Source organism: Hyla sarda, chromosome 4 (genome assembly GCF_029499605.1).
Source record: "Hyla sarda isolate aHylSar1 chromosome 4, aHylSar1.hap1, whole genome shotgun sequence".
In the NCBI taxonomy this organism is placed as follows: Eukaryota; Metazoa; Chordata; class Amphibia; order Anura; family Hylidae; genus Hyla; species Hyla sarda.
Window position 1 is genome coordinate 132,440,760 of NC_079192.1, and position 27,948 is coordinate 132,468,707.

At 39.6% G+C, this 27,948-nt stretch overlaps 1 protein-coding gene across 1 annotated transcript in view; it reads left to right on the forward strand.

The window, feature by feature from the left end:
- Window positions 1-27,004, forward strand: part of HDGFL3 (HDGF like 3) — an 87,036-nt gene extending 60,032 nt beyond the window's left edge. Inside the window, exons 4-8 of the mRNA XM_056572162.1 lie at window positions 12,058-12,069; window positions 12,611-12,769; window positions 17,885-18,028; window positions 21,940-22,026; window positions 23,423-27,004. Coding sequence (XP_056428137.1) covers window positions 12,058-12,069; window positions 12,611-12,769; window positions 17,885-18,028; window positions 21,940-21,999 — 375 coding nt within the window. The 3' untranslated portion in view covers window positions 22,000-22,026; window positions 23,423-27,004. The remainder of the gene's footprint in view (window positions 1-12,057; window positions 12,070-12,610; window positions 12,770-17,884; window positions 18,029-21,939; window positions 22,027-23,422) is intronic.
- Window positions 27,005-27,948: the final 944 nt, after the last annotated feature.

Here is a 27,948-nt window from a genome sequence, read left to right on the forward strand (position 1 = left end):
GTGAATGCTCCCTGGTGGGCTAGTGGGGTGGATCACCCCCCCACAGCGCGATCGCAGGGGGGCGATCCACTATAGAGGTAGCCGGAGGACTTACCTCTGCTTCCTCCTGTCCCGGCTCTGTCATTTATAGATCCTGGCTGGACTAGGCTCTATCAATGGATCACAGAGCTCACAGATTAATAGAGTTCCCTAGAACTCTATTCATCTGTCTGAGGAATCTAATGATTCCTCATATAAGTGTAATAAAGTGTAAAAAAAAATAAAAAAGTTTTAATAAAAGTTTGAAAGACACACATTAACCCAGTGGTCTTCAAACTGTGCCCCTCCAGATGTTACAAAACTACAATTCCCAGCATGCCAGGACAGCCGTTGGCTGTCCGGGCATGCTGGGAGTTGTAGTTTTGCAACATCTGGAGGGCCACAGTTTGAAGACCGCTGCATTAACCCCTTCCATGTTAAAAGTTCAAATCACCCCCTTTTCCTATATAAAAACATGCAAACATAATAAAAATAAACATATTTGGTATCGCTTCGTGCGTAATTGTACAACCTATTAAAATATAACATTATGTATCCCGTACGGTAAATGTAAAAAAATACCAAACCACAGATTTGCAATTTTTATAATATGCCATAAAAAAAAGTTAAAAAGTGATTAAAAGTCAGATCAATGCCAAAATGGTACCGATACAAAAAACAGATTATGGCGCAAAACATGAGCCCTCATACAGCCTGGTATGAGGAAAAAAAATAAAGCTACAGGGGTTAAAAAATGGCAATTAAAAAAATTAGAAAACGTTCAGAATTAGTCAAACATGACGTAAACGATACAAATCTGGTATCGCTGTAATCAGTTCGGCCTAAAGTATAAAACTAACATGTTACCTCAACCACAAAGTAAATGGCGCAGAAAAGAAAACCACCAAATCGGCAAAATTATCTTTTACTATTTCAATTTCACTTCCCCAAATATATATATATATATTTTTTGGTTCAGAGAATGTTATTGAAAAATTAAAAGGTATCATCATAGTTGGTAGTTATGGCTATTATAGGGCGAGGAGGAAAAAAATCAGAGCGTAAAAGCGAAAATTGGCCGGGACAAGTGGATCGTCATGAGGGACAAGTAGATTTTCTCCATTTTAGTCCCATGGACAAGTAGTTTTTTATAAAATTTCCACACCCCTGTGATTGACACACAGGTTTCAGCGCATGTGCCCTTCAGCTTACCTTTTTTGGCTGGTTATCATACTCGTTCTCGTTATCTTCTTTTTTCTCTCTGGTGGACATGCGTGCGCAAGCAGGACAGTTCCCGATAGTAGGGGCAGAGAGGAAGCGCGCTCTCTGCACCTAGCACTGCGCTAGCGCACTGAGGAGGAAGATGGGGAGGAGGAAGCGAGCGCTTGCCTGGATGACACGCAGTGGCGCGCACGTTAGATGAGCTGAAGGGCGCATGCGCTGGGACCTGTGTCTGGGACCTTACCTCGTGTCACGCCTATCCGACCGTCAGTGGCTTTGATCAAAAGCATTTTTTGGGGTCACGAAAGCCTGCAAATATTAGGTAAAAACCTTGCTATACACACCATATACTCTCCAAATAGACAACATGCACCAAAAATCTGTCCAGATGTACCACAATTCTGTCCAGTTGCACAAACTATTTACATCAAAGAGTCATAAATATGTCTTAAATGTTGTGCACCAGAATTGTCGCACAATTTTACGCAAAAAATGTGTGTAAAGCATTTACCATTAACCATTATAAGTTTTCATGTCACTTTTCAGTATAAAAAGTAAGATATTAATACACACACACAACCTTCATTTTACTCATACAATGAATTGGAGAGCACTAAAGCACTATGTGAAAGTATTAGTAAATTGTCTAAGGTGTCACCATACACATGATAGCACCAATGTTATACATTAGTGATTATTATTAACCTCTAAATGACTGCCTTTTTATGACACTTGGTGGTCATTGACTATAGAGTGGGCTGAGGAGTTTTAACGGTTGTCATCTGTATTTTCCAGCTGACACCTGCCTGCAACTTTCTGAATCTGATTTATAGCCATCAAGGCATGCAGAGAGTTAGTTGTCAGGTGCCACACCTGTCAGGGGTCCAATCAGCACGCTAACGACACAATCACATGATGCAAATCTCCTTGAGGGACTTAAAAAATGTTTTTACAGATATAGAAAACAAACAATAAAAATTTATATCACCTCCCCTCTCTTTTCCATGTTTCAAATAATAGTCTAAATACACTGCTCAAAAGGGAACACTAAGATAACACATCTAGATCTGAATGAATGAACTAATCGTATGAAATACTTTCATCTTTACATAGTTGAATGTGTTGACAACAAAATCGCACAAAAATTATCAATGGAAATTAAATTTATCAACCCATGAAGGTCTGGATATGGAGTCACACTCAAAATCAAAGTGGAAAACCACACTACAGGCTGATCCAACTTTGATGTAATGTCCTTAACACAAGTCATAATGAGGCTCAGTAGTGTGTGTGGCCTCCACGTGCCCGTATGACCTCCCTACAACGCCTGGGCATGCTCCTGGACAGTCTGTGGTGCAACCTGGCATTGGTGGATGGAGCAAAACATGATGTCCCAGATGTGCTCAATCGGATTCAGGTCTGGGGAACTGGCGGGCCAGTCCATAGCATCAAATCCTTCCTCCTCAAGGAACTGCTGACACACTCCAGCCACATGAGGTCTAGCATTGTCTTGCATTAGGAGGAACCCAGGGCCAACCGCACCAGCATATGGTCTCACAAGGGGTCTGAGGATCTCATCTCTGTACCTAATGGCAGTCAGGCTACCTCTGGCAAGCACATGGAGGGCTGTGCTGCGCCCCAAAGAAATGCCACCCCACACCATTACTGACCCACCGCCAAACCAGTCATGCTCCAGGATGTTACAGGCAGCAGAAGCTTCTCCACGGTTTCTCCAGACGTCTGTCACATGTGCTCAGTGTGAGCCTGCTTTCTTCTGTGAAGAGCACAGGGCACCAGTGGTGAATTTGCCAATCTGGCAAATGCCAAACGTGCTGCACGGTGTTCGGCTGAAAGCACAACCCCCACCTGTGGACATCGGGCCCTCATACCACCCTCATGGAGTCTGTTTGTGACCGTTTGAGTGGACACATGTACATTTGTGGCCTGCTGAGGGTCATTTTGCAGGGCTCTGGCAGTGCTCCTCCTGCTCCTCCTTGCACAAAGGTGGAGGTAGCGGTCCTGCTGCTGGGTTGTTGCCCTCCTACGGCCTCCTCCACATCTCCTGATGTACTGGCCTGTCTCCTGGTAGCGCCTCCATGCTCTGGACACTACACTGACAGACACAGCAAACCTTCTTGCCACAGTTGCATTAATGTGCCATCCTGGATGAACTGCACTACCTGATCCACTTGTGAAAGCACCGCCAGCATTCAAAAGGGACCAAAACATCAGCCAGGAAGCATAGGAATTGAGAAGTGGTCTGTGGTCACCACCTGCAGAACCACTCCTTTATTGGGGGGGGGGGGTCTTGTTAATTGCCTATAATTTCCACCTGTTGTTCCATGTGCACAACAGCATGTGAAATTGATTGTCTATCAGTGTTGCTTCCTAAGTGTGATTGACTTGGAGTTACATTGTCTTGTTTAAGTGTTCCCTTGATTTCTTTGAGCAATGTATAAATATTTAGTATTGCTTTATGTGGAAATGTCTATACTAATAAAATCTAATATTGACGAAGCTAGGTAAACGGTCTAAACAAATTACATATATATGTGTATATATATACAGTATATATATATATATATATATATATATATATATATATATATAGTAAATTTGAGTAGCCGTATTAGTCCAGTGATGCAGATGCAAATCATAAAATGTTGCAGTATCTTGTAATACCTTTTTTATTGGACTAACAGCATTTTGTAGAGACAAGCTTTCGGGATTCCTCCCTTTATCAAGTCCAAAGCAAATCTAAGCTCACAAGTAGAAGACACAGGTTACATCTCACAAATATGCAGGGGTTAAGACAATAGATGTGGAGAATTCACACTAAGATGGGCCATAAATTGTCCTGTTATGGGAACACAGACTGAATAAATAAGGGGGAGGGAGGGGGGAGCAGGGGAGAGACTGATAATTAGCAGGACAAAATGAGATGTAAAAGAGAACACAGTGCAGGTTATAAGAGAATCCAGTATATAGCAAAGGTTATAAGAAATTTTGATAATGAGATAAGAAGCTCAAATACACATTAAGTCCCCTGTTTTTCGAGTCAAAAAACAGTATCATTTTGGCTTCAAATGTCTTTCTCTCTTGTGTGTTTTTGAAGTTCCCTCTCAGTATCTTGATTGTAAGGTCATGTATGGAGGGGCCTGTTTGGGTAAAATGTGTGAGGTCCAAAGCAAATCTAAGCTCACAAGTAGAAGACACAGGTAACATCTCACAAAATGATACTGTTTTTTGACTCGAATAACAGGGGACTTAATGTGTATTTGAGCTTCTTATCTCATTATCAAAATTTCTTATAACCTTTGCTATATACTGGATTCTCTTATAACCTGCACTGTGTTCTCTTTTACATCTCATTTTGTCCTGCTAATTACCAGTCTCTCCCCTGCTCCCCCCTCCCTCCCCCTTTTTCTCATCCTTATCTATTCAGTCTGTGTTCCCATAACAGGACAATTTATGGCCCATCTTAGCGTGAATTCTCCACATCTATTGTCTTAACCCCTGCATATTTGTGAGATGTAACCAGTGTCTTCTGCTTGTGACCTTAGATTTGCTTTGGACTTGATAAAGGGAGGAATCCCGAAAGCTTGTCTCTACAAAATGCTGTTAGTCCAATAAAAAAGGTATTACAAGATACTGCAACATTTTATGATTTGCATCTATATATATATATATATATATATTGGGTTTTTCTGTAATCTTACTGGCTGTAGAGTAAAATTGACATCAGTTTAAATGCAAAGTGAACGGCATAACAATCCCTTATCATTTGCAGACTTGTTTTCATTCAGTTTTAGCCCACAATTATTTTTTTTATGTTGTGTAGTGAATTTTATGGTCAAATAAGGGTTACTTTTAGAACATAGCCAGCATCATTTTTGTATTTTGGTTTTTCTTCCTCACCTTCTAAAAGCCATCTTCAGACTGTATGAGGGCTTGTTTTTTTGTGTCACCAATTGAAAAATAAACTAATAACAAAGCAACAACATGGGTTTATGCAGGATCGGTCCTGTCAGACTAATCTGATCAGCTTCTATGAGGAGATGAGTTATAGATTGGACCAGGGTGAAGCTGTGGATGTTGTATAGCTGGACTTTTGCATTTGATACTATGCCGCACAAAAGGTTAGTAGATAAAATGAGGAAACTGGGGAGGATATTTGTAATTGGGTTAGCAACTGGCTCAGTGACAGGAAGCAGAGGGTAAGTATCAAAGGAACTTACTCTGGTTCGGTGACCGTTACAAGTGGGGTACCACAGGGGTCAGTACTGGGTCCACTACTCTTTAACCTGTTGGGGACGAAGGGCGTATGCATACGCCCTTGCGTCCTGGTACTTAAAGACGAAGGGCGTATCCACAATTTACGCAAAAAATGTTTGTAAAGCATTTACCATTAACCATTATAAGTTTTCATGTCACTTTTCAATATAAAAAGTACATTCACACAGGCAGGTTTACAGTAAGTTTCCTGCTTCAAGTATGAGCTGCGGCAAATTTTTCGCCGCAGCACAAATTCCATGCGGGAAACTCATTGTAACCCGCCAGTGTGTATGTACCCTAAAAACACTACACTAACACCTAATAAAGAGTAAAACACTACATATACACCCCCTTACACTGTCCCCCCCAATAAAAATGAAAAACGTATTGTACGGCAGTGTTTCCAAAACGGAGCCTCCAGCTGTTGCAAAACAACAACTCCATGCATTTCTGGACAGCCACTGACTGTCCAGGCATGCTGGGAATTTAGCAACAGCTGGAGGCACCCTGTTTGGGAATCACTGGCGTAGAATACCCCTATATCCACCCCTATGCAATCCCTAATTTAGTCCTCAAATGCGCATGGCGCTCTCTCACTTCAGAGCCCTGTCGTATTTCAAGGAAACAATTTAGGGCCACATATGGGGTATTTCCGTACTCGGGAGAAATTGCACAACAAATTTTGGGGGGCTTTTTCTCCTTTTACCCCTTATGAAAAGGAAAAGTTGGGGTCTACACCAGCCTGTTAGTGTAAAAAAAAATTTTTTACACTAACATGCTGGTGTTGCCCTTTACTTTTTATTTTCACAAGAGGTAAAAGGAAAAAAAGACCCCCAAAATTTGTAACGCAATTTCTCCTGAGTACGGAAATACCCCATATGTGGTCGTAAAATGCTCTGCGGGCGCACAACAAGGCTCAGGAGTGAGAGCGCACCATGTACATTTGAGGCCTAAATTGGTGATTTGCACAGGGGTGGCTGATTTTACAGCGGTTCTGACATAAACGCAAAAAAATAAATACCCACATGTGACCCCATTTTGGAAACTATACCCCTCACGGAATGTAACAAGGGGTACAGTGAGCATTTACGCCCCACAGGTGTCTGACAGATTTTTGGAACAGTGGTCAGTGAAAATGAAAAATGTAATTTTTTTTGTTTGCACAGTCCACTGTTCCAAAGATCTGTCAAACGCCAGTAGGGTGTAAATGCTCACTGTACCCCTTATTACATTCCGTGAGATGTGTAGTTTCCAAAATGGGGGTCACGTGGGGGGGGGGGGGTCCACTGTTCTGACACCACGGGGGGCTTTGTAAATGCACATGGCCCCCGACTTCCATTCCAAACAAATTATTTCTCTAAAAGCTCAATGGCGCTCCTTCTCTTCTGAGCATTGTAGTGCGCTCGCAGTGCACTTGACGTCCAAACATGGGATATTTCCATACTCAGAAGAAATGGGGTTACAAATTTTGGGGGGCATTTTCTCCTATTACCCCTTGTAAAAAAAAAGTAATATTTGGGGAAAAAACAGCATTTTAGTGAAAAAAAAAAATTTCATTTACACATCCAACTTTAACAAAAAGTTGTCAAACCCTTGTGGGGTGTTAAGGCTCACCGTATCGCTTGTTAAGTTCCTTGAGGGGTGTAGTTTCCATAATAGTGTGCGATGTGGGGGGGGGGGGGTTTGCTGTCCTGGCACCATAGGGGCTTCCTAAATTTGACATTCCCCCCAAAAACCATTTCAGAAAAACTCACTCTCCAAAATCCCATTGTCGCCCCTTCCCTTCTGAGCCCTCTACTGCGCCCGCCGAACACTTTAAATACACATATGAGGTATTTTCTTACTCAAGAGAAATTGGGTTATACATTTTGAGAGGATTTTTCTCCTTTTACCCCTTGTAAAAATTGAAAAACTGGGTCCACAAGAACATGCGAGTGTAAAAAATGAAGATTTCGAATTTTCTCCTTCACTTTGCTGCTATTCCTGTGAAACACCTAAAGGGTTAACACACTTACTGAATTTCATTTTGAATACTTTGAGGGGTGCAGTTTTTATAATGGGGTCATTTATGGGGTATTTCTAATAGGAAGACCCTTCAAATCCACTTCAAACCTGAACTGGTCCCTGAAAAATTCTGATTTTGAAAATTTTGCGGAAAATTGCTGCTACACTTTGAAGCCCTCTGATGTCTTCCAAAAGTAAAAACATGTTAACTTTATGATGCAAATATAAAGTAGACATATTGTATATGTGAATCAATATATAATTTATTTGGTATGTCTATTTTCCTTACAAGTAGAGAGCTTCAAAGTTAGAAAAATGCAAAATTTTCTAATTTTTCATAAATTTTTTGAATTTTTCACCAAGAAATGATGCAAGTATCAATGAAAATTTAACACTAACATAAAGTAGAATATGTCACGAAAAAAACAATCTTGGAATCAAATTTATTAGTAAAAGCATCCCAGAGTTATTAATGCTTAAAGTGACAGTGGTCAGATTTGCAAAAAATGCTCCCGTCCTTAGGGTCATAATGGGCTCCGTCCCCAAGGGGTTAAAGGGGTACTACGGTGGAAACCATTTTTTTTTTAAAATCAACTGGTGCCAGAAAGGTAAACAGATTTGTAAATTACTTCTATTAAAAAATCTTAATTCTTTCAGTACTTATTAGCTGCTGAATACTACATAGGAAATTCTTTTCTTTTTCGAACACAGTGCTCTCTGCTGACATCTCTGTCCATTTTAAGAACTGTCCGGAGTGTGAGAAAATCCCTCATAGCAAACATATGCTGCTCTGGACAGTTCCTAAAATGGACAGAGATGTCAGCAGAGAGTGCTCGTGATGTCAGCAGAGAGCTCTGTTTTCCAAAAAGAAAATAATTTCCTCTGTAGTATTCAGCAGCTAATAAGTACTAGAAGGATTATGATTTTTTAATAGAAGTAATTTACAAATCTGTTTAACTTTCTGGCACCAGTTGATAAAAAATAAATAAAAATTCCACCGGAGTACCCCTTTAACCTCTTAAGGACTCATGATGTACGCGTACGTCATGGAGAATTCCAGTCCCCGCCGCGGGCGGGGATCGGAGTGGGATGCCTGCTGAAATAATTTAGTAGGCATCCCGTGCGAACACCCAGGGGGGTGATCAGACTCCCCCATGTCGGCGATCGCGGCAAATCGCAAGTGAATTTTAACTTGCGATTTGTGCGATTACGGGTCTATGGTGACCCGGAATATAAGGGGGATCGCGGTTGTCCAAGACACCCACAATCCCCCTGAAGGAATAGGAGTGAGGTGGCAGGGGTGCCACCCCTCCTATACCTGCTATTGGTCATATAGATGTGACGACCAATAGCAGATCGGGGGCGGGGTTACTTTCGGTTTCCCTCTTCTGCCCACCCACAGTAGGCTGGGCAGGACGGGGTAACCGACAGGGACCGACTCCGAAGTCCACTTACCGATCTGCGGAGGCTGCGGGCGACGGTGATTGGCGGGCGGCGATATCGTGGGCTGGCTCCCTGGATCCTACGGAAGCCGGTGAGTTGCCTAGCAACATCTGGAGGGCTACAGTTTGAGACCACTATACAGTGGTCTCTAAACAGTAGCCCTCCAGATGTTGCAAAACTACAACTACCAGCATGCCCAGACAGCTGTTTGGGCATGCTGGGAGTTGTAGTTTTGCAACAGCTGGAGGTCTACAATTTAGAGACCACTGCACAGTGATCTCCAAACTGTAGCTCTCCAGATGTTGCAAAACTGCAAATCCCAGCATGCCCAAACAGCTGTCTCGGCATGCTGGGAGTTGTAGTTGCGCACCTACAGCTGTTGCATAAATACATCTCCCAGCATGCCCTTCGGCGATCAGTACATGCTGGGAGTTGTAGTTTTGCAACAACTGGAGACACACTGGTTGGAAAATACTGAGTTAGGTAACAGAACCTAACTGAAGGTTTTCCAACTAGTGTGCCTCCAGCTGTTGCTGGGAGTTGTAATTTTGAGTACATGCTGGGAGTTGTAATTTTGAAACAGCTGGAGGTCTGCCCAACCCCCCCCGTCCCATGTGAATGTACAAAGTGCATTCACACAGGCAGGTTTCCAGTAAGTTTCCTGCTTGAAGTTTGAGCTGCGGCAAATTTTTTCGCTGCAGCGCAAACTCCTAGCGGGAAACTCACCGTAACACGCCAGTGCGAATGTACCCTAAATACACTACACTAACTCATAATAAAGGGTAAAACACTACATATACACCCCCTTACACTTTCCCCCCCAATAAAAATGAAAAACGTATTGTACGGCAGTGTTTCCAAAATGGAGCCTCCAGCTGTTACAAAATAACAACTCCCAACATTTCCGGACAGCCACTGACTGTCCAGGCATGCTGGGAATTTAGCAATAGCTGGAGGCACCATGTTTGGGAATCACTGGCGTAGAATCCTATGTCCACCCCTGTGCAATCCCTAATTTAGTCCTCAAATGCGCATGGCGCTCTCTCACTTCAGAGCCCTGTCGTATTTCAAGGAAACAGTTTAGGGCCACACATGGGGTATTGCCGTACTCGGGAGAAATTGCACTACAAATTTAGGGGGGCTTTTTCTCCTTTTACCCCTTATGAAAAGGAAAAGTTGGGAACTACACCAGCTTGTTAGTGTAAAAAATAAAAAATTTACACTAACATGCTGGTGTTGCCCCATACTTTTTATTTTCACAAGCGTTAAAAGGAAAAAAAGACCCCCAAAATTTGTAACGCAGTATTACGGAAATACCCCATATGTGGGCATAAAATGCTCTGCGGGTGCACAACATGGCTCAGGAGTGAGAGTGCACTATGTACATTTGAGGCCTAAATTGGTGATTTGCTCAGGGGTGGCTGATTTTACAGCGATCTCTGCTGCGGCACCACAGTCATCAGGTGCATGGAATGAACTTCACTCCATGCGTGATGACTAGTGATGCGGCGCTGACGTAACGGTCACGAAGCATGAGGGGGTGTGGCTGTGATGTCACAATGGGCGTGGCCATGATGTCATAAGCCTCCGTTGCTGCATGGGACAAGATATCTAGGGGTGGAGTACCTGTTTAAGGGGTTAACAAAATGTTTAAAATGGACCTATTCAGAATCCTTTAACTTTCAGGACTTTATAAGGGCTCATTTATTGCGCCATGATAATTTTTACTGGTAACATTTTTTCGTATATGTGATTTTTATTTAATCACTTTATTTATTTATATCATTTTCTTACAATTTTTGAATGCATTGGCATAGCACTGATCAGTTATATCTGTGATTAGAGATGAGCGAACTTACAGTAAATTCGATTTGTCATGAACTTCTCGTCTCGGCGGCTGCTGACTTTTCCTGCATAAATTAGTTCAGCATTCCGGTGCTCCGATGGGCTTGAAAAGGTGGATACATTCTTAGGAAAGAGTCTCCTAGGACTGTATCCACCTTTTCCAGCCCACTGGAGCACCTGAAAGCTGAACTAATTTATGCAGGATAAAGCATCAACTGCCGAGCCGAGAAGTTTGTGACGAATCGAATTTACTGTAAGTTCGCTCTTCTCTATCTGTGATCTACTGGAATCAAAAGATTACATGTAATAGTTATGTGAATAAACCCTCTTCCTAATAAAAGTTTGAATCACCCCCTTTTTTTCCCTGTTTTTTTTTATAAAATAATGTGAAGAAAAATTAAACATAAACATATGTGGTATTGCTGTGTGTGTAAGTGTATGCACTTTTAAAATGTTACATAAATGAAGCTTCACAGTTAATGGCGTAAACATGTTAAGTCCAAAATTGGAAATTTTTGGTCTTTTCATACACCAATAAAAAATTTATAAAAAGCTATCAAAAAGTCCCAATAAAACATAGTACCGATAAAAACTCCAGATCACAGCACAAAAAATGAGCCCTCATATATTCCTGTATGTGTAAAAATAAACAAGTTATAGGGATCAGAAGGGGACAATATTAAGCATACGAATCTTCATACAAAAAGTTTTAATTTTTTTAAAGTAGTAAAATAAAATGTATATAAATTCGATATCCTGGTAATTGTTTGGACATACAGAATAAAGATAAGTTGTCATTTTTACTGAAAAGTTTACTGTGTAGAAACGAAAGCCCCCAAAAGTTACAAAATGGTGAGATTTATTTTCAATATGACTCCAAAAATTTATTTTTTTTGTTTCGCCGTATATATGAAACGAGTGATGTCATTATAAAGAATAATTTATGGTGCAAAAAACAAGCCCTTATATGTGTCTATAGGTGGAAAAGTGAAAGCTATGATTATTAGAAGGGGGGAAGGAAAAAAACAAAAGTACAAAAATGAAAAATGGCCCAGTACTTACCGTATATTGCATTACAACTTGCAGATAAACAATAATACCGAATGTTTATTGTTCCAGCTGAAGAGAAGAAATTATAGGATAAATTACTAAAGAGAAACACAATCTTTAGATTTTCTTGCAGTAGAAAAATAATAAAAGTAAAATATTCAATGAAAAAAGGAAATATAATATATTATTATGTTTTCACAGATGCATCTGAAGGTGAGCACCACATGAAACAATACAAGCCAGTATGGAGACAAGGCCTTTTACTGTGGAGGATGTTCTAGAAAGTTCTAGAAAGATTTGCAATAAGATAAAGTAGGTGCTGGTGGGATCTAAAAGGGGTCTGCGTGCAGCTCCTAGAACAAAAATCTACAGTCACTGTCTGGGAAAGGCTGTATCCTTTGGAAAGGTTCACACATCGTTATTACAGCTGCAATTCTTCACAATAATCAGTCTTATCATTTCAATGAGCCCTACAGTAATTCCAGTTCTGTTTACGAAAATATGGGGAAAGGGTTTTCAGAGTGAAGCAGCCACAATGTAGAATTGTAGATGCTGTGTAAAAAAAATTGAAAAGTGAATATATCTGTGCACTAGAAATGTTAAACTGTGTACCATAGAATCTCCTCACGATGAACAGTTTCTGGTTAGAAAACTGGCTCTGTTCTCCCCTTCACTATCACCTGGTATCGAAACATCATTGTGTTCAGGTCTGTGCCTAATCATTTTTTTATTGACCTTTTTTTCAATTGTCTAGGCAATTCAACAGCAGAGCTCTCCGGAAACTGAAGGAGAGGGAGGAAATGCTGCAGATGGCAGCAGCGAAGAAGAGGGGGATCAGGTGGAAGAGGATGGAAAAGGCAAAAGGAAGAATGAGAAAGCAGGCTCCAAGAGGAAGAAGTCATATACTTCAAAGGTAATAAGACCTAATGTCAGGATGTTTCTCTTTCTCTAATTTTGCCTGTAATCAGGGTTGCAAAAACACCATTTGCAAGCAATTGTATGATCCAGATTGTCAGCAGATTCCACTACAAAATCGGTGTAAAATCTGACATGTAAAAACATACCCTAAAGCTGGGTTCAAACATCGTAAAATAAAACGAAACATATGGCGGTAAAATGAGTATAAAAAACAGCCTTATTTAAAAGTCTATTGGAAAGTGTCTGTCAGTGCACACTAGGGCTGGAACAACTAATCCATTATTAGGCAATTAATCGGTTATGAAAATAGTTGTCAATTAATTTCATAATCGGTTAGTCGATTAGTTGGTAAGCCGATTTCTAAAGTTCACGTACACTCTGGGGGAGATTTATCAGAACCTGTTCAAAGAAAAAGTTGCTGAGTTGCCCATAGCAACCAATCAGATCACTTCTTTCATTTTTCACAAGGCCTCTGCAAAATGAAAGAAGCGATCTGATTGGTTGCTATGGGCAACTGGACAACTTTTCCTCTGGACATGTTTTGATAAATATCCCCCACAGCGACTATCACTATGTAAATATGCAACTGTGGTCCTCGGCAGCCTGTTTAGTGAAGAGGGGGCCAAACACACACCACCTTCTGCTTCCTGCAGCTCCTTTCTGCAGCTATTGTGATTCCTGGGTTGTCAGTCTCTGTGCTAAAGGCCAGACTCGCAATAGTTGCAGAGAGAAGATGCAGGAAGTGGAAAATTATGTGTGCTGGCACCCTCTGATCTTGGGGCAAGTAGGATGGACAACCAGGGAATGTGCTGCCCCTCTGATCTGGTTACAGGTAAGAAACAGGGAGGGGGGTATAGCCCTTACAAGAAAGAAAAAAAAAGAAAATTATATTTAAAATAATTATTATACGTATTTAAATATAATAAAAAGCTCCTCCTCTCAGTCTCCGCAAAGCTCAGCATCTAGCGGACCCCACAAACTCTCTCTTAACACACAATGCATCCGTTACCTAAAACATAGAAGACCTTCAGTCCGATCCCCTCATTAACTCCCTCACTAATCTAACTCACAAATGATCTTTTTCTTCTTTAAATGGTTATTTTATTAGTTGATTAACCAATCAGTATAATAATCGCCCAACTAAACGATTATGAAAAGCCCTAGTGCACACACACTTTAAAAAAAACTCCCTAATTCCAACATTGAAATTACAACCGTTTTTTAAACAGTTTGTTCAGTGGCTGCCTCTTTACCATAGATGATCATAGTGCACATTATTTGATTAAAAAAATATGGCCTTTTATACTTATTTTACAGCCACATTTTATAACTTTTCCGATGTGTTAACCCAGCCTTAGGGCGGGGTCACACAGGGCGCATCCGCAGTGTATTTTATGCTGCCAATGCGCCGACGGCAGTCACAGAGTGACTGCAGAGCGAGCTACCGTCTGCGGCCGGGTAGCTCTGTGTATCCTCTCATAGCTGCAAATTTTTACAGTAGGAAATTTGTCACTACAAGCAGACACACAGAGCTGCCGCTCCCGCCCTATGTGACCCTGGCCTTAGGATATATATTTATACGGGGCCGATTTAACACCGATTTTGTGGTATATTCTATTGACAATCTGCATCCTATGCTTGCACATGTTGTTTCTGATACCATAACCTGTATACTGAAGTTGCCTAGCTATTCTCACAGCTTCTTCTTAACTAATATACATCTGTTCAGCTCTGCTGCGTCTGAGGCTATCTTTAGTGTCAGTTTGCTCCATCCTGCCTGCCACTTGTGGCACAGTGGATCCACACCTGTGGGGTGTTACATTGTGGTTAAGGGTTACCTGTCGTGCGGTAATAACTCAATTATGAATTATGGTCATAAAAATATTAATTATGAAAAATTACAACATTTTAACCCCTTAAGGACACATGACGTACTGGAACGTCATGTGTCCGCTCCCGATCTACAACGCGGGGCCTCTAACAACGGCCGAGACCCGTGGCTAATAGCGTGCGGCATTGATCGATGTGCCGCGCGCTATTAACCCTTTAGACGCGGCGTTCAAAGTTGAACGCCGCGTCGAAAGTGAAACTGAAACCATGCCGGTTAGCTCAGTGGGCTGTTCGGGATAGCCGCGGCGAAATCGCGGCATCCCGAACAGCTTACAGGACAGCGGGAGGGTCCCTACCTGCCTCCTCGCTGTCCGATCTCCGAATGACTGCTCAGTGCCTGAGATCCAGGCATGAGCAGTCAAGCGGCAGAATCATTGATCACTGGTTTCTTATGAGAAACCAGTGATCAATGATATAGATCAGTGTGTGCAGTGTTATAGGTCCCTATGGGAGCTATAACACTGCAAAAAAAAGTGGGAAAAGAAAATGAATAAATACCATTTAAAAGTTTGAATCACCCCCCTTTTCCCATAAAAAAAAACATAGTGTAAATAAAAATAAACATATATGGTATCGCTGCGTGCGGAAATGTCCGAATTATAAAAATATATCGTTAATTAAACCGCACGGTCAATGGCGTGCGCGCAAAAAAATTCCAAAGTCCAAAATAGTGCATTTTGGTCACTTTTTATATCATGAAAAATAAGTCCTATCAATGCAAAAATATGGTATTGTTAAAAACTTCAGATCACGGGGCAAAAAATGAGCCCTCATACTGCCCCATAGACGGAAAAATAAAAAAGTTATAGGGGTCAGAAATGACAATTTTAAACGTATTAATTTTCCTGCATGAAGTTATGATTTTTTCCAGAAGTACGACAAAATCAAACCTATATAAGCAGGGAATCATTTTAACCGTATGGACCTACAGAATAAATATCAGGTGTCATTTTTACCAAAAAATTTACTACGTAGAAACGGAAGCCCCCAAAAGTTACAAAACTGTGTTTTTTTTTCAATTTTGTCTCACAATGATTTTTTTTCTCGTTTCACCGTAGATTTTTGGGCACAATGACTGACGTCATTACAAAGTAGAATTGGTGTCGCAAAAAATAAGCCATCATATGGATTTTTAGGTGCAATATTGAAAGAGTTATGATTTTTTTAAAGGCAAGGAGCAAAAAACGAAAATGCAAAAACGCAAAAAACCCCGGTCCTTAAGGGGTTAAGGATGCAAAGTTTTTCCGTTTTTGCATATTCATTTTTTCCTCATCACCTTCTAAAAATCATAACGCTTTCAATTTTGCACATAAAATTCAATATGATGGCTTATTTTTTGTGCCACTAATTCTACTTTGCAGTGACATTAGTCATTTTATCCAAAAATTCACGGCGAAACGGAAAAAAAATTAATTGTGCGACAAAATGTAAGAAAAATTTTCATTTTGGGGGCTTCTGTTTCTACGCAGTGCATTTTTCGGTATCTTTATTCTGTAGGTCCATACGGTTAAAATTATACCCTACTTATATAGGTTTGATTTTGTCGTACATTGTAAAAAAAGTCATAACTACATGCAGGAAAATTTATATGTAAAAAATTCTCATCTTCTAACCCCTATAACTTTTTTATTTTTCCGCGTACAGGCCGCTATGAGGACTAATTTTTTGCGATCGTGTTCTGAAGTTTTTATCGGTATCATTTTTGTATTGATCGGACTTTTTGATCGCTTTTTATTCATTTTTTCATGATATAAAAAATGACCAAAAATACACTATTTTGGACTTTGGAATTTTTTTGCGCGCACGCCATTGACCCTGCGATTTCATTAACGATATATTTTTATAGCTCGGACATTTCCGCACACAGCAATACCACATATGTTTATTTTTATTTACACAGGTTTTTTTTTATGGGAAAAGAGGGGTGATTCAAACTTTTATTAGGGAAGGGGTTAAATGACCTTTGTTAAATTTTTTTTTTTTCACTTTTTTTTTGCAGTGTTGTAGCTCCCATAGGGGGCTATAACACTGCACACACTGATCTCTTATGCTGATCCCTGCAAAGCCCTAGCTTTGCATGGATCAGCGAGATAGGGGCTCGATTGCTCAAGCCTGTAGTTCAGGCTTGGAGCAATCAAACGATGATCGGACGCGACGGAGCAAGGTAAGGAGACCTCCGCTCGTGTCCTAGCTGATCGGGACATCACGATTTTATCGCGATGTCCCGATCAGCCCGACTGAGCTGCCAGGAAGCGTTTACTTTCAGACGTGACGGTCAACTTTGATCGCCGCGCACTATTAGCCCAGGGTCCCGGCTGCTATTCATAGAATCGACCCGGTGTGATGCCGTGACCCCGTTATAAACACCGGGACCAGGCGTAGGGCGTACATGTACGCCCTTAAGAGGTTAAAATTATCAAAAATATCAAAATTATGACCTGGTGAATTGTAGACAAAGCCAATCAATACAATTCACTTCTGAGTCCAACTATTTCCTCAGATATCAACAAGTTCTTTTTATGATTGGAGGACATTAACGCTTAAGGATGTAGTTTGGCAATATACAATAATACACAGGTATTTTATAAAAGTATGCAGATTTATTGGTTATAAGGTCATAAACATAAATGAGTAATAAACACAATGATATATGCAAATACAAAATTTCATTTGTTACATTCTTGATATGTAGTTATGGTTAAAGATAACAGACTGATAATCCAGCCTAAAAAGTCCCTTTCCAAGTAAACAGCTGTTCTAGTACTTATATTGCTGCCCGTACTGAGCCATCAGTGCTCTTCTCCAGTCCGCATTTGTATGCATGAGACTGATTTCAAAGTATGCAAAACCAATATAGGCAGTCATGATGCTGATGTTATTGCTGTATCTGACTGGTAGGACTAGGGATATTTAGCGGGTCTTTCACAGATAAACACTACCCATCTGATAAATATTGTACCTCCAATGGCATACTTGAGGTTATGACAACATTTTGTAAATAAGGCCTGATTATAATAATGGGAATAACCCTTTAAACTTTACTTACAACTTTATTTAATTTTGCATAGTGGTTTTTGATTAAAATGGAATTTGTGACTGAGGCTCTGTATGAAGCCGCCATTGCAGATTTGAACAGAACTTAACTTTGTATGGTATATAAACATTAGGTTCCATGAAATACTGTTTAACTCTTTGTGTATTTCTTCCATAACCATCTCAGAAATCTTCGAAACTTTCTCGGAAATCTTCAGGTGATGAGGGAGAAAAAGACAGCAAAGATGAAGAAAATAAGAGTGGCTCAGAGGCTGGTGATGCCGATAACGATACCAGAAATGCCTCGGAAGTGCAGAAAAGCAGTGCAGGGGTATGCTTACATTTCTTTTATGGGACAACAGTGTATTATACCAGCTCAGGAGTGATTTCAAAATATGTTACTGGTTGTATGTTGTGCACTCAACACTGGTTTCTACCACACAGTGTAACCATGTAAAGCATTACTTTCATTTAAGAAAACTTTTGACATGTCATAGAGACATGTGAAAAGATTTGATTGGCCGGGGTCTGGGTGTTCAGACCCCTACTCATGACTAGAATGAGCCGGCTCAATGCTTTCCCTGTCACGCTGCAGGAGACAGGCTCCAAGCATTTACTATAGAATCCATCTTCTGCAGCAAGGCGGGGAGAGCAGTGAGCTAGGGAGAGAATTGTTTCGCCGAGCACCACTCGCAGCTTGTTCTAGCAGTTAGTGGGGTCAGAACACTCAGACCCCGACCAATGAAAACCTTTGACATTGAAAGTTTTGTTTAATGACATCAACTTTTTAAGGACTGTCAAGCATTCATTTACTATAGAAAAGCAATACAAAGTATCCTGCACTCACTACTTAGCAGATGACTCAAAGCTCCTAAGTAGAGGACATTGGAGGACCAGGACCGCTGACTTGTGTGGGCGCTCAGAGGCGACTGCCGGCAGTTTCACATAGGATATGCTTCTTCCGGACGGAAGAAGCTTATCCTACGAGAAACCGCTGGCAGTGCACAGGAAATGCCCACTCAGCAAGTCGCTGGCCATAGTTGTGACCGGCCTCGGCAAGTGATTGGCTAACCAAGTAAATAATCGGCAGGATAGCATTAACTGGCGAGCATAAACTTTAGGCAGCATAATGTATGCTAGTCCGATCCCTCTAGTCTTCATTCCATGTACAGTAACAGCTTAGCATTACATTGATTTGGTTGTAAAACCAATGGTTCAGCCATTTTACCAAAGTGTCACAGGAGCGATTTTTCAGCACAGCGATGTTAGACAGCATGTTACTTGTGCTACTGTGAGCAGCCTGGGTGGTCTAAAATTGCTACCATGGTCTGCAACATCTCCCATTGAGCACATCTAGGACACTATTAGTCGGCAATTGCTAAGCGCATCTTAACGATTTGTGTGCCCAAGTGCATTCAGCAGGGAAGAACATTTCTCAGACGACAATTAATAACCTCATTGATAGCATTCCTATTTCTGCACATGTCGTTTATTAGAAATATTTCGATATAAAAACTTTTGTTTACATTTTTTTATAATTTGCATATCATTACCATGTATGTCAATCCTGTGCTATCCACGATTCCTTGACTTTTCATTCTTGGTGTTGCAATTTCACTTATATATAACCATGCACACAGTTATAAAGTATAGAATAAACAGGAGAATCAGAAACTTTAGTAAAGTAATGCCAGTAAAATCACAGTAAAGTCAAGTGCAAGCAACACAATAAACTGGATAAATGTTTGTAGAAAACCAGTTGCCCTGAGACAATAAACAGAGAAGTATCTGCCCCTCCATAGTCTTTGTGCAGTGTATGATTACATTTATATTAAGCAGGTAATTCCAGACAAGTGTAGGTTTTTCAGTTGCATCTATTTTCGTACTGTTTGTGGGGAAACCCAGAGAGGGGATCTTTAGTGCCATTTATAGAGAGGAAGGGAATACAGAATGATGTCTTCTTGATGACATGTAACTTATTTTGGTTTTGTCAAAGATAAATAAATTAAATAAGTGATATAAATATTATGATCAGGAAGGAGTACAAAACACACACATATATATATATATATATATATAGATATATATATATAGATATATATATATATATATATATATATATATATATATATATATATAAAGCTGAAATTAAAATGTCTCTAAAGATAGGCAGAAAACATAAACTGAATGAAATAGCAGCTATTAATATCCAGTTTGGACTAGCAAAGAAACTTTAATTTGCAACATGAACACATAAAAGATGCATTAAAGAAAAAAATCGATTGCAACAAATTTCACAGAAAATTTGTGGCAAAATCTGCATATCTTATATGCTGGTTTTGTTGTGAGAAGAAACAATTGCTAAGAAACAAATTTCAGAGTTTTGTTGTCCGGACACTAGGAATGTATATTTCAAAGGAGTAATAGGAGTGTTTACCTCAAGGGTTTAAAGCAGTGTTTCCCAACCAGGGTGCCTTTAGCTGTTGCAAAACTACAACTCCCAGCATGCCCAGACAGCCTTTACAGTGTAATTGGCTTTGAAGAGCACTTGTAATATCAGTTCTGCACTTTAAAATAATCATCTTTTAAACATTTTAGTTTTCTATTATGAGGTCATTCTAATTCAGACATTATTACTAGTAATAATTTCATTTCCTTTGCTGCAGAACATACAAAAAAAATCTAGCCAATGAAGTTTTGTAAAGTATTTCATAACTTCTTCTGAAAGTTTCAGGTATATAAACAGGACACAAGTCATATCTATTTTACCTTTATTGCAACTGTTGTAAAAAAAAAATACATTCCACTACTGTGTATAACATGGTTTAGGGAAGACAAAAGCATCAGTTTGGTGGATGGCCAAGACAAACCATACTATTGTGCATCAGGGAATTCTTTACATTCTGCTTCCAATGAAGAATATTTTATTAATTAGCTGGTCCAGTAATATGTCAGAAAATTATTGTTGGTGGGATCTGCCTATAATCTAACATGTATAAGCATGTATTGTGCCCAGACACTAATTGCCTGGAAAATTAAGGGGGCACTCCAGAGGAAAGAACAGTTCTAATCAACTGCTGACAGAAAGTTATAAAGATTTGTAAATTACTGTTTAAAAATCTTAATGCTTCCAGGACTTATCAGCTGATCTATGCCACAGAGGATGTTGCATAGTTCTTTCCAGTCTGACCACTTTGCTCTCTGCTGCCACCTCTGTCCGTGTCAGGAGCTGTCCGGAGCAAAAGACGTTTACTATGGGGATATGCTCCTGCTCTGGACAGTTCCTGACTCGGACAGAGGTGTCAGCAGAGAGCACTGTGGTCAGATAACTGGAAAGTACTGGAAGGATTAAGATATTTAAAGTAATTTACAAATCTGTATAACTTTCTGGTACCAGTTAATTTGAAAACGCATACCTCTGCATTGAGGGGGAGGGGTTATGACGTCACAGGCTCCCGGCACCAGCTCCAATGTGCGGAGTACCCCTTTAAGCAGGAATTGTTTTCAAAGTCATATATGTATAAAACGGTTCCTTACAGTTCCTCTATGAGGTCTATAAGTTTAATCTGAATACTGTTTCCAAGGAATATAAATTAGAAAAAGAAGTAGGAATCATGATGGAACCTTGCTGTATGAACTCGGCCACATTGATTTTTTTACTGACTGTATATGTAACATGCACACACTTAGTTTTCTCCAGAATATACTTCTGATGTTTGTCACAATATAACCTTATATTGACATATGTTTGCCATTGACTCCTGTTGTGAAAGAAGGAATACCAAGCAGTACTCCTGCATGGAAAAGAGTAGTGTTCTATGGTTTCCTATAGAAAGTATGCTGCCATATTTTGGTCTATGCAGGTGGCATAGAAACCTATTGATATGTTTGGTGTGTGTGCCAGGAGCCTTCCTAGCACATGTCAAACTTGTAAGTAAAGAAAATATCTGAACAGAGCCTAATGTTTAACCGTGTATGATTGTGAGGCAGTACCTACTGCAGTGGTTTCCAACCAGGGTGCCTCCAGCTGTTGCAAAACTACAACTCCCAGCATGCCCGGACAGCCAAAGGCTGTCCGTGCATGCTGGGAGTTGTAGTTTTGCAACAGCTGGAGGCACCCTGGTTGGAAAACACTGACCTACTGACTGTTCAGCCTGATACAATATCCAGCATGAAAATTCCCCCAAACGTTGTCTACTTAAGCAAAAGATTTACACAAAGTGTTCTGTGATTCTCTTGCAGAATGTATATGCAAGAGGTGGTTCCCGTAAGAAATGCACAGATGCTAAAGAGAAATTATAAATCTTAGTGGCGAACAGGCAAGATTTGGTGAGCATACAGTGAATTACGCGTGTGATTCGACATGGCAATTGCACACATATATGTAATGTTATGCTATGAACTGTAATATATCCTGCATTATAAATTTCTAAGAAATATTTAGAATTTATCATGTGTCCTTATGTGTCACTGACTACTGTACACTACTACAGTTAATAAGATATGTTAATTGTCACGTTTATTTATTAGATGTATTGCAGGTAAATACCATTTTCCTTAAAATACACATACTATACACATGTGTGCACATAGGGGGAGATTTATCAAAACCTGTGCAGAGGAAAGGTTGCCCAGTTGCCCATAGCAACCAATCAGCTCGCTTCTTTCATTTTTAACAAGGCCTCTGCAAAATTAAAGAAGCGATCTGATTGGTTGTTATGGGCAACTGGTCAACTTTTCCTCTGGACAGTTTTTGATAAATCTCCCCCATAATGTTTTCATAGTCTGTGCATTGAGTATTTGGACACACTTAATTAATGTAACCATTTTATATATTTGCTGTGCCTGATGCTTTGGATGAGCTTGTACAAACTGATACTTGTGATGCAAACATAGCGGCAGACAGTTACAGAGTAGTTATATTATGTGTGGCATAGAAACTGCAGTTGCTTGTCTGACATTTATGCAGTTTTCCCCGACTATAAGCTCAGAAAACATGTATTGATCTCTGGCCCCTCTATTGTGGGCATCTGTATTTATTATTGAGTATCAGTAATGTAGAAGTCCTAGTATTACTAAACAGGTACCAAGCTTCAAGCCATTGTCAGACTAGCACAGCATAATAAGAACGATTAGTACATACGATTGGTAATCTGGGACAAAGAAGCGAAAGTCTACATGCGTGACAATGTGGCTAAGCTCCACCAGGTATCTTTGAATGTGGCTGTCAAGCTACAGAAACCTCTGCTTTAAATTATTAAAACCATATTCAGGTGTTTTCTTTTTATGTTTCAAACAATAAACAAACCTCCCACTGACTATGGCAGTAGAATACATTTTTCGCCTAAATGAATGAAATGGCAGTAAGCTTACTTGGCCACCGCACCATTCACTGTCTATGGGGCTACTGAACATAGTCAAGTTTAGGCAATATTTGGAAGTCCCATAGAGAAGGAACGGAGTGGCAGTCAATCATAGGCACTTCCGCTCCATTCACTTGGGAGAAAATCGTCCTCCCTTCTCTTAATCGATGGAGGTCCTAGTGATAAGAGCCACACGACCAGTTAGGTATCAGCTACTCTTTTTCAGGTGAATACTCTTTTAAGGGAGTCAAATATCTAAATCTCTAACTCAAGTGATATCAAAAAGAAAGCCGTAAACAACCAGAGAGAGTTTTCCATTGTAAATTACTTAAGACTGACTTGATTTTTTCTTTTCTTTTCAGACTTAACTGAGTGCAGCATACGGTGAGAAGAGGTCCATATTTCGCAGTTTAGTATTCTTGAATTTGATATGGCTCAACACATTAAATTGTTGCCACCAAGAATTCATCAATTTGTATGCATAATATCACATTCCTGTTTGTTGTGTTTGCTGGCATCAGAAGTGTTTCTCCTCCAGGGGGCAGCTTTTCATATTCCATTATTCTGTTGCATGATGTTGCCCTTTAAACTAGCTAACATTCTGTTTTCACAGACTTCAGCGCGTGTAATTATTTCTAATTAAGAAAAGTGAATTGACTTACATGTATTATAATACAGCAACGAAACTGTAAAAACACATTGATAAATAGCCACATTCAAATAAGATATTTGTAGTTAATAGTTTTGCCAACCTATTTTTAGCTGTCATTCTTTATAGACAAGTCTAAGAGATACTGCAGATACCGGTAACTTTGCCAGCGCATAATGGTTAGATCAATGTATTTTTGTTGCTCACCACTATAAATGTTAGATGCTATTTGTACGTTCTTAGTACAAATTTTATGGCAGCTTTTAAACATGTATTGTTAACAGAAGGGGTATTCACATTAACTTAAAAAAAAAAAAGCCTTCACATTTAAATGGAAAAGGCTAAAGCTGATAAAGGGAATTAAGCTGAATGTTTTCTGATGCTAATATTCAGTCAATACTATTAACTAGCATGTTGTTTAGTTTTGTATGTAATTGTGTTAATGAATTCCAGAAGCATTCTGAGGATGCGTAGTAAACTGAAGCTGATGTGAAACAACTGTCTTTATTGGATTGCCAAGCCTGTGATTTGTAATAGAAATAAAATATCGTACTATGTTATTACAAAAATAACACTATTTATTCAACACATCTCTGTACACAGCCTTAAAGGTTTTTATTTTCCCAGAACTTAAAAAAACTAAAATGTTTCACAGTAAAGAAGTAAAGAAAAAATATTTACGTAGGACTAATTTAGATGGTGACAGCACGGTGTGTTAGCTGTATATATTCAGTACCAAAAACTCTCTGGATCCAGTCATTGGAGTGAATGAAAACATTTCCCAAAAATGTTTAAACGTTTTCCTTCATTCCTGTGATGGGATCAAAACATATTTTTTTGCTAAATATTCTGCTAATAAGAAGTTATAAAACAGACATCTCAAACACTTGCGCCTTATTATGTACTGCCTACTGCTATGCTCTCCTTGTTGCTTACAGTGCTGATCAGCTGGATATAGGTGAAAATGCAGAGTGGGTGACAGCTCCTATAATTTCAGCTCACTACGAATAGCCTGCAGCAGTGTACAGCATCACCTTTACATACATATGTGTTATTGTATGTGGAAATTATTTGAACACATTGGACATTTTCTAATACCAACCAGCAGAATAGTTAACGCAGCTCTAAAATATAATATAGGTTGTAAATCAGTTCTATGTGTGAACTGTAAAAGTAGCAAATATTAAAGTAGTCCTTCCTCTATAGTCTGAAGGTAAACGTTCACCATTAATAGCTGTCGGCTGACTCTTTCAGTCAACAGCTATTCTTCCTGACTGCCCATATACATCAACAAGTGGTTTAACCAAGGAAAATAAGCTGCTGCCGGACACCTGTGGTGGTCACTTCTCTCCCGTGAGAACATAGCATCATGTATGTGGAAATATAACATAGTGATACAGATCAGAAAAGAAACCTCTTCCTTGGTTCTCCAGACAGTCTTCAAATAACATTACAAGCATTTCACATTCATATAAAAACTGTTATGATTAAACTCATGTTATGATTAAACTCATATTATGATTAAACTCAAAAAATAACTTGTTAGTTTAAAGCATTTCCAACATACAAACATCTGCCTGTCCATTGTTGCAGTCATATATGCATGATATTTTACAGTTGATAATATAGGTAATGTAAATGTGAGCCCTACACATTTTTAGCTTAAGCAAATAAAATATAATAAAATATACTACATTTAGTATGAAAAATGGTATCACCAGTTGCAGATGTTTGTATGTCTCAGGGTATGTTCACACGGCAGAATGTCCATGTGGAATTCCACTGGAGTATTTCGCTGATATCAATGGGATTCTGCTGCACTGTGCAGACAATGGAATTTCTGTGCCTGATGTTTCTGCCACGGAAATCCCGATACCAGTGTCCGCAGAAAGAATATACTTGTCTATTCTTTCGGCGGATTTCACTCTGAACGGTCCTAGCCACCGCCAGACTTTCAGATGTCCAAAATGTCCTCCTGTGTTTTCTGGGCGGACATTCCGCACATTTTCATAAAGTGTGAACATACCCTTATTAGGACAATACTCTTGTTTAAATTAACAGAAAATAGCTGCAGCCACCTCGGACTGCAGCAGTGTTTCTTTTTTTTCCCCAAGGATTTTACTACCACTGCTCTGCTGATTTAAAGCAGAATTGTGGAGCAAAACTTTTAACTTTCCCTGTGCCCGGGCTGCAAAAACTAAAAAAAAACTAACTTTAACTCACCTTCCTACGTTCCCCTGTTGCACCGGGCATCCCTTCCTCTGGCACTGCTCGGCTCCCTTCTTCTCAGGCTCAGAACGTCACACTGCAGTCAGCGTATAACTGGCCGCAGCGATGTCCCGCCTCGGCCGGGGATAGGTCATGTAAGGAGCCTGGAACAGGGGAAATTAAAAGCTTTACGTTGCATTTCTCCTTTAATTTTTGCCCGTGTAGTGTGATATTCTTATGTGAAATCCTTTATTTATAAACTGTTTGGATTACATGAGGATCAGACTTGGGAAACATTGCTGTACTAAGTGGATACCGTACAATGTATTGTTTTTATTATGCCCCATTCTCCCTCAATAAAAGCTAAGGAAAGGATATTCCAGTAGCAGGAACTTCCATCATCAGCTTAATTCACAGACCAAAAGGAGTTGTTACTGCTGGACAGCCCTTCTAGGATGTTAGGGGTGACCTTTAGTAGTCATTATGCTTTGTGTGGAAGTCTATATTAGAACATATTATGCATGATTCCTGTTGGGCTCCCTGATCAGTCTGCTTCATGTTATTTAATTAACTCAAACATTGCCACAATCCTCACAGAGTAAACTAAGGATTCCAAAAGAAGTCTTGGGAGATGGTGTTTTAAGGCATACTGGATGGAATAGCCTTTATTGATATAAAGTATGTGTCATTACCTTATATACTTAACTGGCAATTTAGGTATTACCGTGGAAGACATTTTATACCAAGCTAACAGTTGTATTTACAATACTAATAATTAGCCATTCCAGAATGTATTTTCTTGTGAACAATAATGTTACTATTGTGATAATAGATTTTATTTATTTTATTGCAATTTTTGTGAAAACATTTTTTTCCATTTGTTCTTCTCTAATGCATCTTTGGCAATTCCAGTGTTTGTAGTTGAAACACATGTCGTGTAATGTTGTATTGCTGTTTTTACAAAAGTAGCACTCCTGATGTATGTTGGAAATTGTGGTTAAAGATTGTAAAGAAGGAAACCAGTCACACAAGTTAATTTACAATATATGTAACACAGTTATTAAAAGAAAAACTTATGTAAACATTGGCTTTGTGTATGAAGTATATTATATTGATGAAAGTGTTAATAGTAGGAGAAGGTCCATTATAGTGCAGTAATAAAGACGCAAAAAAAAAAGTTACAACTTGTCATAGGTCTTATGTTGTATGATAATGAACAGTTATTTGTTATTGACATAATATTGAATTGACATAAAGCAGTGGTGCTTGAAAGTTTGTGAACCTTTTAGAATTTTATGTATTTCCGCATAAATTTTAAGTTCATAAATTTTACCTACAATTACCTCAGATTTTCCTAAGTCCTAAAAGTAGATAAGAAAGAAATAAACAAATCAAACAAAATAGGGATATTATCAGACTTGGCAATCTAATTATTGAGGAACATGATCCAATATTTTTATATCTTTGTGAGGCAAAAGTATGTGAACTTTTAGGATTAGCAGATTATTTGAACATGAAATGTAACCCCTTAACGACATGGGACGTAAATGTATGTCCTGATGCCCAGGTACTTAACGCACCAGGACCTACATTTACATCCTATACATGACGCGAGCACTGGACCGGTGCTCGCATCATGCAAGGCAGTTCCCAGCTGCTATCAGCAGCCAGGGACACGCCAGTAATGGCAGACATCAGCGATCGGGCTGATGTCCACCATTAACCCCTCAGATGCCGTGATCAATACAAATCACGGCATCTGAAGCATTGCGGTCGTTTGAAGGGATAATCGGATTGCCCGCGGCGCTGCTGCGGGGATATGATCATCCAACATGGGGGGTCTTCTTCTCTGGTCCGCCCGATCTCAGAACAGAGGAAAAGATTGCTATAAATAGTCCCCTATGGGGGACATAAAAAGTGTTTAAAAAAAAAAAGTGAAAAAGCCCCTCCCCTTGTGCTGGGCCGTATACCGGTTCATACCGAAACTTTTTTCCCTTCCCATACCGCAATACCTGTTGGGCCCCTACCCCC